The 14,983-nt window shown below is 42.6% G+C and overlaps 1 protein-coding gene across 2 annotated transcripts in view; it reads right to left on the reverse strand.

Moving 5' to 3' along the window:
• The window catches only part of arap2 (ArfGAP with RhoGAP domain, ankyrin repeat and PH domain 2), a 113,882-nt gene that overhangs the window by 16,952 nt on the left and 81,947 nt on the right, over window positions 1-14,983 (reverse strand). For both annotated transcript variants that reach the window (XM_076725639.1, XM_076725638.1), the window contains exons 18-24: window positions 14,197-14,395; window positions 7,665-7,728; window positions 6,992-7,155; window positions 6,066-6,278; window positions 5,652-5,757; window positions 3,527-3,674; window positions 1,750-1,827 (exon numbers count right to left, since the gene is read on the reverse strand). In XM_076725639.1, coding sequence (XP_076581754.1) covers window positions 1,750-1,827; window positions 3,527-3,674; window positions 5,652-5,757; window positions 6,066-6,278; window positions 6,992-7,155; window positions 7,665-7,728; window positions 14,197-14,395 — 972 coding nt within the window. The remainder of the gene's footprint in view (window positions 1-1,749; window positions 1,828-3,526; window positions 3,675-5,651; window positions 5,758-6,065; window positions 6,279-6,991; window positions 7,156-7,664; window positions 7,729-14,196; window positions 14,396-14,983) is intronic.

The following is a 14,983-nucleotide window of genomic DNA, read 5'->3' on the forward strand; positions in this document are numbered from 1 at the left end:
ACGACTTGCTGGAGGAGCAGCTAAAGTGCAACATTAAGAAATGTTAGTTTCACAGCTGATGGGGAGATTTTTCAGCAACAAGTAAGAAAAACAGTAATGTTCTGTCTGAAATGAAGGCATTTTTAATCTTTACCAAAGTCACACTGTCTCTGCACTCGCCCTGGCTCTAAATGCAAGTATTGATTTTAAAGTGCCACTTCTAACTTACAAGCCGTGACACTGCCTTACAACTCATTATATCACTGATTTACTTACTCCCTCCCTCCCCCGTGCTATCCACTTGCAGGGCGCAGGCCTCCTCGTCATTCTCTGCCTTTAAATGGAAACAGATGAGGTCAGAACCTTCACCTGCAGGGCCCGAGCCCTCTGAGACGAGCTTCCTGTAAATGTCAAAAGCGCACATTGTCTGGGTATTCAAGTGCGAACCCAAGAGCCATTCGCTCAGCAACACCCTGTACCTTAACTCCTACCAGCACTTTGCTCTCCTGTCCATACTGTAGGCTGAGGAGTTCAATCTTAAATCTCATCTTAAACAGACCAGTGTCTGAAATGTGTGTGTTTTTAGCCAATGCTAGTCTGTTGGTCCACCACTTCATCACCTTCTTCACGCCTGGTAACCTAAACCTAAAAAGCTACATTTACATCCAATAGTGTACTGAATAAAAAGCCACTTCTTTTTAAAGATAGCTCATATAAGCCTCAGCCACACACCACTATAAATAAACTACATGCATACATAATCACTGCAATTGCAGTCTTTGGAAGTCTGTGGGTGGGAACTTACATTTTTACTAACTTTTTTAGAGCTCGAGTACAGTAATTCAATGCGGTATTACCATTCTGCACAGCATGGATGAACAAAATGGACATTTGAAGTCACAACTTTTAACCTTCACATCCCTTGAACTGCTCTGGAGCTTGTGTTCCGCTGCAGTCATCATTGTAAAAGCCATGTCCAATAATGAAGCCAGGGAGTGAAATGTTATCAGAACTGATGGAAATGATCCACACAATGAAAATAAGATGAAAGGAAGTACGTGTGTGAAAGGAGAAGATTAATGCAACGTTTTAAGGACTGTAAGCAATGTTTAACTTTGCTAAAATGTTAAATCATCCATAAAATAAGCACATCCATTATCTCAACAGAGACATTTTCGCCATGCTGACTTGCAATTACACTAAATGATTGTTTTTAATGAAGAGACTAGTAACTTTTCAGTTCTTCCACCAGCCCCAACCCTAAAACCCTCACATTCGTGTCCATAACCAAAATGCTGTCCCACGTTTCACCTCAGACAGCTTTATAATAGCACTGGCTTTCCACTGAGTAACCCTCCTGCCCCACAGCAGCAGACATGTTCTGAAAGCCTATGGACAAGGTGCAGAGCAGAGAGGAGCGGGCATAAACAACTTATTTCAGATTTCGACAACAGCGGCGGCATGTGATTTAATTTTTTTCCCCAGTTATCTGAACCAAATGTTTTCCTCGGCTGAGGCATCCAGGCATAAAGTACCTGCCGTAAAGGTTAACAGGAACAAAGCCCTTTTTTCCTCACCCGCCTGCTCCCGCCTCCTCCGCCTTCCCCTTCCCGACCCCCCATCCCCTTCATTTTTGCCAGAAAAACAGGAAACTGGTTCAAATGAATCCCTGATTTGAGAGGCCCTGACGCATGCGGGCAAATCAATACACACACAAATAAACAGAACACCCGTCGGCGACTTCCATTTGGGTTCTGCGGGTTGGCTTACCGTGGTGTCCTTCTTGTCGTTCCAGCGTGTGATGAAACTATTCTCTCTCTCCATCTGTTGCACCCGGTCTTCATTGACCTGTTGGAAACATCACAAACACACACACACACACACACACATTGAAAGTCAGCCAATGAGAAACTTTCTGATCACATAAGCCACACTTGAGAAACGTAAAATTGGCTGATAGAATCATAAAACCATTTTCGAAGGTAATATTAATTTCAGCACTCAAATACAATACATGGAAGACTAGATTAAACCAGAAAAAAAGGTATTATGCGCTAAGTGTAGAATTGGGTCATTCAGTAACACTTCTAAAACTAATTTTGAAGAAAGAAGTTGGCTGTGAGTGTTTGACACAGCTCGGCGCCAAGTGAATACTTGCTCTTTTCACAAAGCTCTGTGTGGGAAATGATATTTTTTATTCCAACTTTTTTCTTTTTTAACATCATTATCATTTCCAGAGAACAATTTGCTTTGTTGGAGTTTTACGAATGGCAGAGAAGATTGGGGGTGGGAGAAAAAAAAAAAAAAAAACCTCACAAACTCATCGTGTGTGTGTTTAGGCCTGATAATGGGCCCCGTCGACGACATCCAGCACAGAACTGCCGCTTTAATTAGCGGGATGTCTCACTCCTCTTTTTTTTTTTTTTTTATGTCACAGCGTGTGTATTCACTGCTATTGGGCTCATGATTGGTTGAGCTTAATGGCTATTTGTCATGCGAATGATGGCGTCCCGAACCGATTTGGAGTGAATGCTCCTCCTTTAACGTCAGAACAAGAGGGATCCAGGCGTTCTGCTGGGAATTAGCAGTCGCTCTCTGTTGCGTATCCCATAAACCAGGCAGCTCTCCAAGGGTAACATTGATCCCACACCCCCGCCCATCCGCACATCAGCAGAGTCAAGCCTATTGTGGAGATTTGGCAACAACAGTTCTGCTCCCCAGATGGTTGAAGTCAGAGAGTGTAAATAAAGTCATGCCTGCAGCTTGGTTTAGATATGCAACATGGTAAAATATGAATGCTTTAAATGTTGGGATTTTTTTGCCATTGATTGGAGAGTCATCCTAAATCTAGCAGGCCAACTACATTACGCTGCACGCACGACACCTTTCCTACAGTTGCTGTGAGCAGAAATATCTAATGGATGGCCAGCAGGTAACACTCGCTGTTTATGGAATAAAGCACATTTTCAACTGTGGATGGTGGAGATACAGTGTACAGTGTGCTTCTCAAAAGCATTACTCAGAGGTCTGCACCTCATTTTCATTAAGGTCAGGGGTGCAGAATGATTAGCATTAATCAGTTAGCGTCACTTTTCTTGTGATTAGGACTGAGGCTGAGACAGTTCGTCCACGTTACTTCTCTGTAACACTACTTATTGTGTGCTGGAGAGAAGGAGACGCATTCTGTATCTGCTATTCGGGAGCTGATGGCAAATTCTCCGGTGTAACGTTAACGTGTGAACTCAGCGGCAGCAACACACAGCACACAGTTAACGTCGCCATGACAACAGTGTCAACCGTAGGGAAATAAGCCACATTAAAACCACATTCATCCGGGGACGGGATCACAGCGAACGATCTCCAGCAACGCTGAATATTCAACTTCACTGGCAAATTATTGATCAATAGAAATTCCTTATTTTTTTTTTCAAAATAGCAAATGTTACACTTCATAATGAGGCAGGGGTCCTCAACTGCATTTGTCCAAGGGCCAGCCAACAGTCAAATGGCAAAAAAAAAAAAAATAATAAGGACATTTTTGACTCACACTGAAGAGTGTGACGTAGTTGTTGATGAGGTCATGGACGACGCTGGTTTCCTGTGGCGTCTGCCCCCGAGTCTGGAACAAGCAGGAGGAGAAGACAGAGGCCAGTTTGTCGCTCGGCATCTGGTTGAGGTGGGAACACTGGTGAATCCTGAACCACAGGAGGAGTCATGGTTAGAACCGTACCTGCACACTCACACACACACACAGTTAAGTGAAATCTCAGGCCTCAGTCCTCAGTCTTCTCCAAACAAATCTGTATCGTTAACATAATGCGGTTAAATCTCAAGCACCCACGGCAGGTTTCGAGGGAACGCCGTGCAGCGTGAGCATCACTGAATGAGTGTATTAAATGCATCTCAAGCTAACAGGTTTGCAGCTGTTTGGGGCAGCTCCTGCACCTTGTGTGTAATGCTGACACTGTGGATTGCACACAGCGTTTATTATGCCATAGCAGTTCGGCAGGTTAAGGATTTCTACTTGCATCCTGTAATTTATTACTGCAAGCTTCCACACATAAAGCTGAGTGTTCACAATATGCAAAAGTGAACTCATCGGTGTTGTAAGTAAATACCTGAAAACGAACTTGAAATATAATATTTAGCAGAAAAAGACCACCAGCTTCACTTGTGTCATAGACTTTCAACTGCTGATTTAAGAATGAGCCCATCGATCTGTCTTTACCTGCAAAAATGCCAACAAATGACAACAATATGGAGTTGATTCATCATTTTCAACCCAAGGACACTGTTGCTTCAGTGACAAAAACCTGCCACCACATCCACTCCACATACTGTATCTCTGAAATCTGACTAGAAAGCACCCTGCACGATTGGTCAGAAACACACAACAAAGGGCCATTAGCAGAGCAGAGGGCTAATTAGCAGGTGACATATCGCCACCCCGGGGTGACGCGGTGCAGGACCTTTGAGTCTCCGGACTTGTTCTGTCTGTGATGCCGGGTTGGATCTGTGGAGCTACACCTGTTCTATCCGTCCAATCAAAAACACGACAAAGACGCTACTTAGGAACGGCTAAGTGCTTCTACAAAGTGTCCGCTGGCTGCACCGACATTCAAGCAACAAGCAGAGGGAGGGATGAGATGACTCATTTAATGGATGTACCGGTGGTGGAGGATGTATTCAGATCGTTTACTAAAGTAAAAGCAGCAGCAGATCAATGTAAATGTATAGAAGTATTATAAGCTAAATGTGCTAAAAGTATCAAAGTGAAGGTGCTGTTTGTGTAGTTAAATGTCCCCTATGGTGATTATATACGACATTATTAGAGTTTCAATACTGTCACACCAACACAAAAGCAGAATTTCTTTTAACTGTAAGAATATAAATCACATTTGAGGTATCTTTTTATCCCATCCAACAAACTTCTTTTCGGAGCATAGCGAACAATCCGCGGACATATCACCCTTTTTTTTTTGACAGTGTGGAATTAGATTCCAGTGGAGGCTGTGTGGGATTGAAAAATGAAAAATGTATTGAAAGAAAATAAATGAAATCACTTCCAAAATTCCGAACATGTTTTGGTCAAATGAAAAATCCTGCTTGAAGCCACGTTTGTCTGCGTGGAAACTTTCAAAACAGGCAACACTCGCCCGCACACGGTTGGACCGACCCTCAGCTCCACGCCGTTCAATTAAAAACGTAACAAAATAAATGAGAAATAATTCATCCCATGTCATGTCTCCGCATCCAAACAATATTTTTATTTACATATTTGCATAACCACAATAACGAAAAATGTATTTTGAAATGTTGGACACGTCCAACTCGTTGGGTTTCAAATAGTTATTTAAATGAGACCTTGTGAGAAGTTTAGAGGGAATTTCTCTCTTTGAATAAAGTGCTGTGGCGGAGTAGAGGTACAAAGTAGCAGAATACTCTATTAAAGTACCTTAAAGCTGCAATGCACGAGTAAATGTGCCTGTGTGTTAGTTCATACTTGTCAGGTGAACTCGATTTTTTAGCTCGACCACATGATTTTCTCCTTAGCAGTAATAAACTTCCTCCTGACAGTGACCTTCACCTTGAAACGGCCTCAATGGTACAAGCTTTAAATGCGTCTGCAGTTTGAAGCGTGTGTGTGTGTGTGTGTGTGAGCTTGTGTATACCTGTACAGATGCTGGAGCAGAGCATCAAGGGTTGACCTGTTTATTTTTGGCAAACTCTCTATGAAAGTGGAGTACTTCTTTACTCTCTGCCTCTCGTCCTTCTCATCTACAAAGACCACACAGATGAGACGTGCTGTAAAAATGCCAAATATAACAAAGAACAAACTGAGACGCGACCATGGACACATACAGGAAATGAGGGTTGTGCTCTTCGAAATATTATTTTCCTTCATGTGTGACAATGGCATCCTCTTTCTCCTGTCCAAAGATCTTGAAAAATAGCATGCTACAGAGCGCAAATGGAGCATTTTACTAGGAGCATACCACACATGTCCCGTGTGTGTGTGTGTGTCTGTAGCATCTATAGCTTTAACTTTAGCAGCTTTTTGCTAATTACGTCAACACCTCACATACCCAGAGCTGACACCCAGTATGGATACAGCTCCTTGGACAGCAGTGCATCCTCTGCTTGGGATAAGAAGCTCTTCAGGGTGTCTGTGACATCCTCCAGCTGGTGCTCCTTCTCCCTCAGCTTCACATTACGGGCATCCCGGGTGAACTCCTGCAGGAGCAGGGCCACTCTGCCAGGGTCCCCCGGCCTCTGGTACACCCCCTCCTGGCACAAACCTGGTGAGGGAGAGACAGATGTGTGTTTCAATAAACAGTTTCTTACACCCAAGACTTCAAGTTTGGCTCTTTGGTTTCTGACTTCTGCATTTTATTTTGCCATATAGTCACTGTCTGCTGATAAATACCCTCTGATGAGTAGTTTTTGCAACAGTAATGAGAGTACATAGATTTCTATATATTGAAATACAATTATAGGGTAATAACCTGCCTTATGCATGCTCAGTTGTGGGATTTAAAAATGTTACATAAGCACATTTGAATGTAAATTGCAGGTAGAATAAAACTGTCGCGGCAAGGTGCGTTAACCTTTCGTACCACTTTACAGCTTCAGTCAGAGTAAACTTTATGCCAATCCCTCATTACAGTGCACATCGCTGACAGTGCTACTGTATAGGTCCCCTTTTTGCATTCATCACGCATTGATAAAGCAACAGGCACTATGTAATATAGTTTTGTGCATCTACACTTTGCAAATAACTTTGGATCCTGGAGTCACACTGCAGCGAAAAGTCGGACTACATTTTCTACATTTCTAAAAGTGCGATGGGAAAATGTCACAGCATTCTGCGAGACAACATTAGAAAGCATGAAATTCTCCTCACGACGCAGCACACTGGATGAATCAGCTCCTCAAGGGGAAACCATAATAATACTCATGCAGAACCAATTTTTTAAAAACTTTTCTCCCCCATAAATATGATGGAACTCACCATACTGAGTGACAAAGGCAATGCAGCTGTCCACTATAATAGGGACACCGTTTTTAGTCAGCTGTTGGTCGCTCAGCGCCTTCCCATCTGTGCCAGCAGCCAGTGTGATGGCAGAGTGCCACAGTGCAAAGTCCATCTTGTTGAAGCCATGGATGTAAACTGTTCTATTAAAGATAGAGCAGGGGAAAAAGGAGTTAGGGCACAAAGATATAATTTTCAGTCACAATGTGGTGTTTCATATTTTAAGAGCAAAGATGTTCATGCACTTGGAAAAAAAAAAAAAAAAAAAGCAGAGCTCAGTCATTAAATAAACAACCGACAAGATTAAAGGAATCCAGAAGTGCTTTTACAGAACACACATCTACAAACAACCACCGTTTTCCCACGAGGTTTGATCAAAAACACACAAACCAAGAGCAATTAACGCGGTAAACACAAAGTGCTGTTGCATTGAGCCTAAAACCGTTGGCTCGTGCTACGTGGCATCTCACCTCATGTGTGTAACTGACGCGGGCAGTCTTGCGAGGCTTTAATTACACGGTTACAGTAGGAAAAGTGCATTCGGACTAACAAGACAAATGCAAAATCAAAGCTAACAGCGTTGCATAATGCATGGTGTTGTATCACCAAAACGTTGCCAATTAGCACACCTGTTTTCCAAAGACCAACATACCTTCCGCCCTCCACCATCAGCAGGACTTGGATCTTCTCCTCACCCTCCGTATGTGTGGAGACAGCTAGGGGGGGAGGGGAGAAGGGCAACAGGTTGGAGGAAATGCAGGCACCAAATCCACATACATTCAAAGAGCGACATGTTCTGCGTTTCTGCAGAGCAAACTGCTGAGAAAAAGTTTAAGTTTGACATTTGCAGTCGTTCAACCTCTGTTCAGAGCACTTAGAAGCCGTAGCCATGGAACGTGGAAGTCAATGCATTCATTAGCCGTCCCTGAAAGGTCTCGGTTTTCTTAAGCAATCATTTCAATCGTGTCAAATAAAGGAGTGCACAATGTGTCTAGACATACCTGACTAGTCTTTTCAAATGTACATACAGTGGAAAGAAGAATGAGGGAACAGCACAAACACATGTGGTTGGAGGTAATTACATTCCCTCACATGGATGTAGTTTTTGTGTCACACATGTACTCAAGGTGGTTTAAAGGCTTGTCAGCAGTCATCTAGCTTTACGTAAAGTTAGTCGAAATGCAGCCAAATAAGACTGCACCGAGGGGAGTATTTAGTGTTCAGGTAGCATTTCCTGCCGTTCTTCATCTGCACAATCAATCCCAAAATAACAGTGCAAGGACACAGAGCGACTGGGCTAAGGGACGCAGAAGCTCTGTCATAATCTTTTCTGTGGGTTCAAACAGCTGCTTGGATCAAGGCAACAATCACACACGCAACAGAAAAAAGGACAAAAAAGATATGAGGCTCTGCCGCTGAGTCACAAATCTCCTAGCAACAACGTTTGGCACTTTCATCACACTCAAGTTCCCACTGGTTGTGCTCAAATAATGGATGTATAAAAAAAAAAAAAAGAGAGAAAAAAAGAGGAGAAACTGGACTTTATCTAACGAAAAAACTGACTTTTGGAAAGCTCTCTAACCAGCTTCCTGTACAAGTAATTACTTAATAATGCAGTATTTTGTCACGGTGCACACAAACGTCTCATGCTCTTCTTTAAAGGTTATTTACTGAGGATTCATAGGAACAGTTTGACATTTTGGGAAATACACTTAAGAGTTAAATGAGAAGACTGACAGGATGCCTGGGTGGTAAAGAAGCTACAGCCAACAGCCAGTTAGCTTATCTTAACCTACAAAGTGCTGTTTTTACACTTCAGTTTTATAGTAAAAGGACGTTTTTTTAGTTTATGCTAAGCTAATGTAGCTTCATATTTACCATACAGACATTATTTTATTATTTACTTTTACTTTACTTTTAATCCTGGACTCCCAGTGGTACGAAAATGGAAGAAATGCTATCTGTGGATGGTCTGAAATGGGTAATTTCACAATCGTCACATCGCCAAGAAAAGGACAAACTTTCCATTTCCTCTCTCAAATACCAGAATCTTTGCATCCACTTATTGAGCAAACACATCGATTATCAGCAGCAACAGGAAATCTAATTTAATTGTTGGCACGGGAAAGAGGATTGGTAAAAAATATTGCATACAGCAGTCTTATTTTGGCGAACACATCCTTTGTTTAGGCCTTTGTACGTTCAGCTAAACAACAAAAACAATTAATCCCCAAAAGTCTCTCTTCACAAACAATTTTGCTTTTTATTTTCTTTGGCAGATTTTCAAGGGCACAGTATTTCATTCAGATCCCAACAACACGAGAAGAAAGGAGAGAACTTCAGAGATTGATATTGACTTGAGAGAGGTTTATTAACGGCGTTATCAGGTAAATGCAAAACACTTGTCATCGTCGTTGGAACAAACACACAGCAATCCTCTTTTATCCATCTTACAGCTCAGTGGGAAACTTTTCACGACCTAATATGTTTGTGTGATAAGGAACTAAGTCTGCGGCCTTGTTCTCTCCATTAATTTACACTGGCTGCCCTGTAGGAGATTTTCACGGTTTTCCCTCTAAACATCAGGGTGATTTAAGTTGCTGGAGCACATTTTCAGCAGGAGTATTAACTGCTGTTTATTTTTACAGGTATTATACGATAACCTCATGATATTACGAGCCCTGTTGTCCACATTTGCGGAGATATTTCAGCACGATTTCCTCTGGATTAAACCAAGTCTACAGTGAACCCAACTGGCTGTTAGTATGGGTGGGAAGCAGTTGAGGGATCCCGTGTTTCTTTGCTGCGATGGAGCTCCGCCGGCAATAAATTTGCCGATGTTCGTTTTTAAGGGTCCCTGAAATTTTGTTCTGACAGGACTGTGACAAAGATATGAATGAAACCATTTAACGTATGAGAAACACTTTTTCTGTGTTCTCCTTTGTACAACCTCGGAGAAACTTTCTGAAATAGCTTATTTTTGGGATTTCTGTTGATTTAGAAGCTTACATATGTCGACAGCAATGCATCTGAAAGTACATAATAAAAGCTGGTTGCTTCATGCAAATTTCTATATACAAAATAGACTATACGACACACTAAACACTGCATTATGTTGCTGTTCAGTGAAATATTTTTCAACCCACAAAAGGATCCTTAAAGGTGCCTTTTGGAGTTTTTCTGTAAACAAACACAAACAAAAATTCTGTTTACAATCCAAACGACATTGAGGTTTATCTCTGAGCTGTAAGAAGTGCATTGTCAGCACTTCCTGCTTCAAAAAAAAAAAACATGTGGAAAGTTGCAGCACTAAGCTGCACTGGCCTGGTTTTATTAACTTTAGTGTGTAGCTGTAGGCTGTTTCAATAGGTACTGTCATCTGATCAGGACTGGGTGTTCCCGATCAGTTAACTTCCAAATGAACACCGATCATCACGAGCAGCTCTTGCTCTTTCTGAACATGTTAGCAGTGACGGCTGTAGCATATCTTAAAGACTTAAATGGACACACTGAAATCTGACTACTAAATATGCTGGACTGCAGTCTTGAGCTGATACCAATCTTAATTTTTCGATGATTGAGCGGAGCAGTGGGATTAACTTTTTTTTTTCCCCTCTATTTAGCCACCGCCTTAAGAGAAATCCACTGAGAAAATTGCACCGAACGAGTTCAAAGTTAATGTGCTTATCTTGTTTGAAAGCCGTTCATTTCAGAAAGTTCTGGGTGGGAAGGCTGATTTGTGCACTGTGACAGGTTAATGATTATCCAACTGTATCTGTCATTTTCTCGTCTTTTTACTTTGGTTCTACTTATTTGTGCGGCAGAAATCTTGACACCAGACATCACAAAAAGATCAATCCTCTCTCATGCGCACAGCTGAGCCTCCAGGAAGCCTTTCTGAGAGGTAGTGCACTCTTGTTCTTTGGAGATAGGATTTTTTTTTTTTTTTTCAAACTTATGACTTTATTTATTTATAAAGCACTTGCAGAAAACAAAGTGCTTAATAGCCAAGACAAATGAATACTGAACCCTTGAAAAAGATCAATAAAATAATTTGAACGATAAGCTAAAGACAGAAAAAAAGCGTCCTAGCCATCGGGTTGAAACAAACAGAATAAAAGACAAACAAGACAATTAAGGGTAAAATTAATAACAGCTCTTAAATAGGTTTTAAGAAAAGATTTAAGGCATATAATGATCAGAACTCTGCCAGCCTGGAGTCAGAACAACCAGGATCGCGCTCGCAAGGACTTCCCGATGCACTTTAAAGGGCTGCATGTTGGAAACATGTCGCGATTTTAATTGAAAAGTGTGTTTATTAAATCCCCTCGCTGCTACACAGGGGCACCTTTCATGTGGCGGTGTCACTGCAGAGAAAATAACAGTTAATCCCATGTCACAGACGGTGATTCCTAAAGGGATCCTTTCAGTGCTCCAGAACCTACCATCCCCTCACAAAACACAGTCCCTCCCGGCGCTGGCGGCTCCCCGGCTGTGACAAATATGGTTTGAGAAAGCCGGGAATAAAAATGAACACCGCCACAGTTCCTTACCCCGCCCAAGGTGAGAAGATGGGGCGGCACTTTGCGCGATTTGATCCACGTCGAGGGGTAAATGGATTAAAAAGATCCATTGATTCTCCCCCTCCTTCTGTTCGCACATCACACTGGTGCAATCGATCAATCTGCCAAAGTATGTGTGAACTTCCAGCGTGACTGGCTGCTTACCTCCACTGACTATCCTATAAATAACCGGCGTTCGCCAGGAATGTGGAGATATTGGCAAAAATTCACGTTAGAGGAGGGTGGAAAGACTGCGACATGCATGACACCATCACACTGTGAATGTTCTGGATTTCTATTCCAAACAACGCTTTCTGAAATCATGTTTTTATGCTACATTTTCTGACAACAGCGAGGTATTTCATCTGATGCTCGCTTGACGTTATGTAACATCGACCTTTACTGACCTCGTACTAACATCTTCTCATAAACAGGTCTGTGGCATCTTCTCACTCTCCTCCAAAGCGGAAGTTTTATAATGGAAGACGATGCCAGCCAATTAGATCTGATGTCTGGGTAATGGAGTGAGAAGCTGATATGTCTTCTGACACCAGTTGCTAGCATGCATCCTCCAACATCCTTAAGTAGTTATAAATGCAAGTGGTGGGAGGGCGTCATGGATTGGTAGCTTAATGGAGATTACACAGTATATGAAAAGGGTTAGAGGGAATGTTAAACAGCCAGAAATCTCAGCAAATGCATCACTGAGCTACTGCAGCTGACCACGAACGCCATCACCCATAAACACATATGGTCGATTTGGATTACTGTGTATTAAATAGCTCCACTTTTGAACCAGGGGCTGTCTAATAGTTTGGGGTGCAGGAAGGGGATTTCTGTCTTTACAGACAGAAAGTTTGTCTTGTTAGTGACTGTTGAGGAGACGAGTATGAGTGGTTCATATTACAGCTGATGAGAGATCTCCCTCTCTGGTAACACTTCACATGAACACCACATCTACAGTGTATCATCGAGAATTATAAAGAATTCACAGTGAGGACACAGTGTGCGCAATAATGGTCCATGCAGTGTCATAAGTTATCATTGTACGTGCTCAGTAAAGTCAAGTCTGTACTGGTGCATCTATCCGAACGCATGCTTCATCATAATGTTTCATTGGCGGTTTCAAAGTAAAGTGTGCTGCATTTTCAAGCTTTTAAAAAAAATATGTGCTTCATCATAAGTGATTATTACGTAAGATGCCAAAATGCAGAATTGCAAGTTAAATTTGTCTGCTGTGTACCCAGTCATTGCCTTGGGGGTGGATTAGTCTCGCTAAGTGGTAAGCTAACTGGTGAGCCTAGTTAGCTTGCCTTGTATTACTGTGCAGATGTGCATGCATTTGTTTATTTGTGCTTTATTTATCACACCTCTATGCAGTTTGTAACACTTGTACTATTTCCATCCTGTGTGTAAAAGAGCTGCAATCCACCCGATGACTCTCTGACCCGCAGTGGTCAATTTTAGGGGTCCGACGTGCTACTTTCCTGGGTGTGAATGCACCCATAAAACACAATAAATGTGGTCTTCATAGAACGTGTTGCTAGAACTCCTGGCAGACATACAGCTGTGGAGACTGGAATACTGCGACCTCGGGCTGAGGGCAGCGTATGAGTGATGTTTGTCCAGACTGTTTGAAGAGGTGGGCAGAGCCAGGTGGCATGAAGGTAATCATCTGTAGTGTTTATTGTGCAGTGAGTACAGGTGTCATTGTCTGTCAGTCTTTGTGTAGTTTTGTACTGAATGAATTGCAGTTTGGAGTAACTGGACATTGAGAGGACGTTGCTGCAGATGTGCATCAAGGAGCTGACGTCCATGGTAAAAGTGTTTTTTCTCAATCTTAGACCAGTCGTTCTCTGAGTGGCAATGAGTGAAGAATGAGTCAGCCATTAAGCACGTGTTCAAATGTGCAGTTCCTTCTTTTTTCCATGAATAGGCTGATTGTGGTTTGTTCTTTTATGTATATGTTCATGCAAGACTCGGCCACACCATTTCAGTTTTCTGAGCAGAATAAATGAGTTTCAGTGGAAGTGCCCTGATCGCTCGCACAGCGCCGCATTGGCCTGAAGACAGACATTTTTGTCAAACATTACATCTGAAAAAGTGGGGACCATAGGATGCACATTCGAGGACTAGACACTTAGTTGTCATAACAGCAGAGTGTAGCATTAAGGGTTATTTGCATGCTGAATGTTCCGTCTTCACGTCTGTTTATCGTATGGTTTTTAGAGTCAGTTAGCTCTAAAGGAAGCCTCTCTACCTACAGGAGTTTCAGATGACTCATGTAACGCATGTTGCTGCCATGAGGAGTTAATAAGGGTGTGAAGCATCTCTCAAGAATCACATGTCAAACAGCCAAAACTTACCTCACATTCAAATATGTGCAAAAGCATCTTAAAAATGTATTAAAAAGATAAAAACAGGGACAATCCAGTAAATCATCAGTGCTGACCTTTGAAGGGCAAGAGTGATTTCAAAATGGAGGAAGCTACTATATTAGCCGTGTCACACCGTTTGATTCTACAGAGGATGTGACTTTAGTGTAAGAACATATTACCTGGTTAACAGGCGCTGTCGTACACAGTGAGAAACGGGGAAAATAAGAATACAAATTCTGCTTACTGAGCTCCTGCAGCTGTTTGAGTTGAAGGACTTCCTCCTCTCCCTCCTGGTCTCCCGGGCTGAAGTGCAGGGCTGAGCCTTCCAGCACGAACCAGCCCGTCCTCCAGTGGTACAGGTCATGGCCTTCTTTGTAGTGCAGTCTGCCAATCAGCTCGCCGTCCCTCTGCACCAGTCCCTCGACTTTCGGCGGGACAAAGCACTGCGAGTCACGCAGGCGAACAGAGAGAGAGAGAGAACAGGCTCACGGATGGAGAACTTTGACGTCTTAAAGTTTTTGCTGCTTCGCCTGAAAACAAAGAACGACACGAAAACAGAGCAGGCGCAGGCTTCTTCCTGCAGGGATAAACCTTTGCTCAGCTGCTGCTCCCTGCTCCTGAATTATTTTCCAACAACACATCCCTCCCTAGCGCTCGCTCGGCTCTCTCTGGCCATTGTTCTGTGAGTCAAATTGAAATATGGAGGAGGTGTGGAAGGCCTTTGGTACAGATGGAGAGACATATGGACTGATGCAGCTATACCTCCCACTATCTGTGACTGGGTTGCCTGGGATTAAAGAGATAAAAAAGGGAATATGGGACATATTTATGTAGGGTGTTATTACAAGATCCTGTCAGCATGTGGGGGAAGAGATAGTAAGACCACTTGTCTTATTGAAAGAAGTACAGGCAGCACGGGGCGCTCTGAGGACAATGTGTGCGGCCGTGTGTGCTGCAGAGAAAATGAAAAAACTAGTGGATGGATGTGCTGCAGTTCCGCGGCACATTCGCAGTTTCTCCTTTAAGTGAAA

The sequence above is a fragment of the Chaetodon auriga genome, chromosome 24, assembly GCF_051107435.1.
Source record: "Chaetodon auriga isolate fChaAug3 chromosome 24, fChaAug3.hap1, whole genome shotgun sequence".
NCBI lineage: Eukaryota > Metazoa > Chordata > Actinopteri > Chaetodontiformes > Chaetodontidae > Chaetodon > Chaetodon auriga.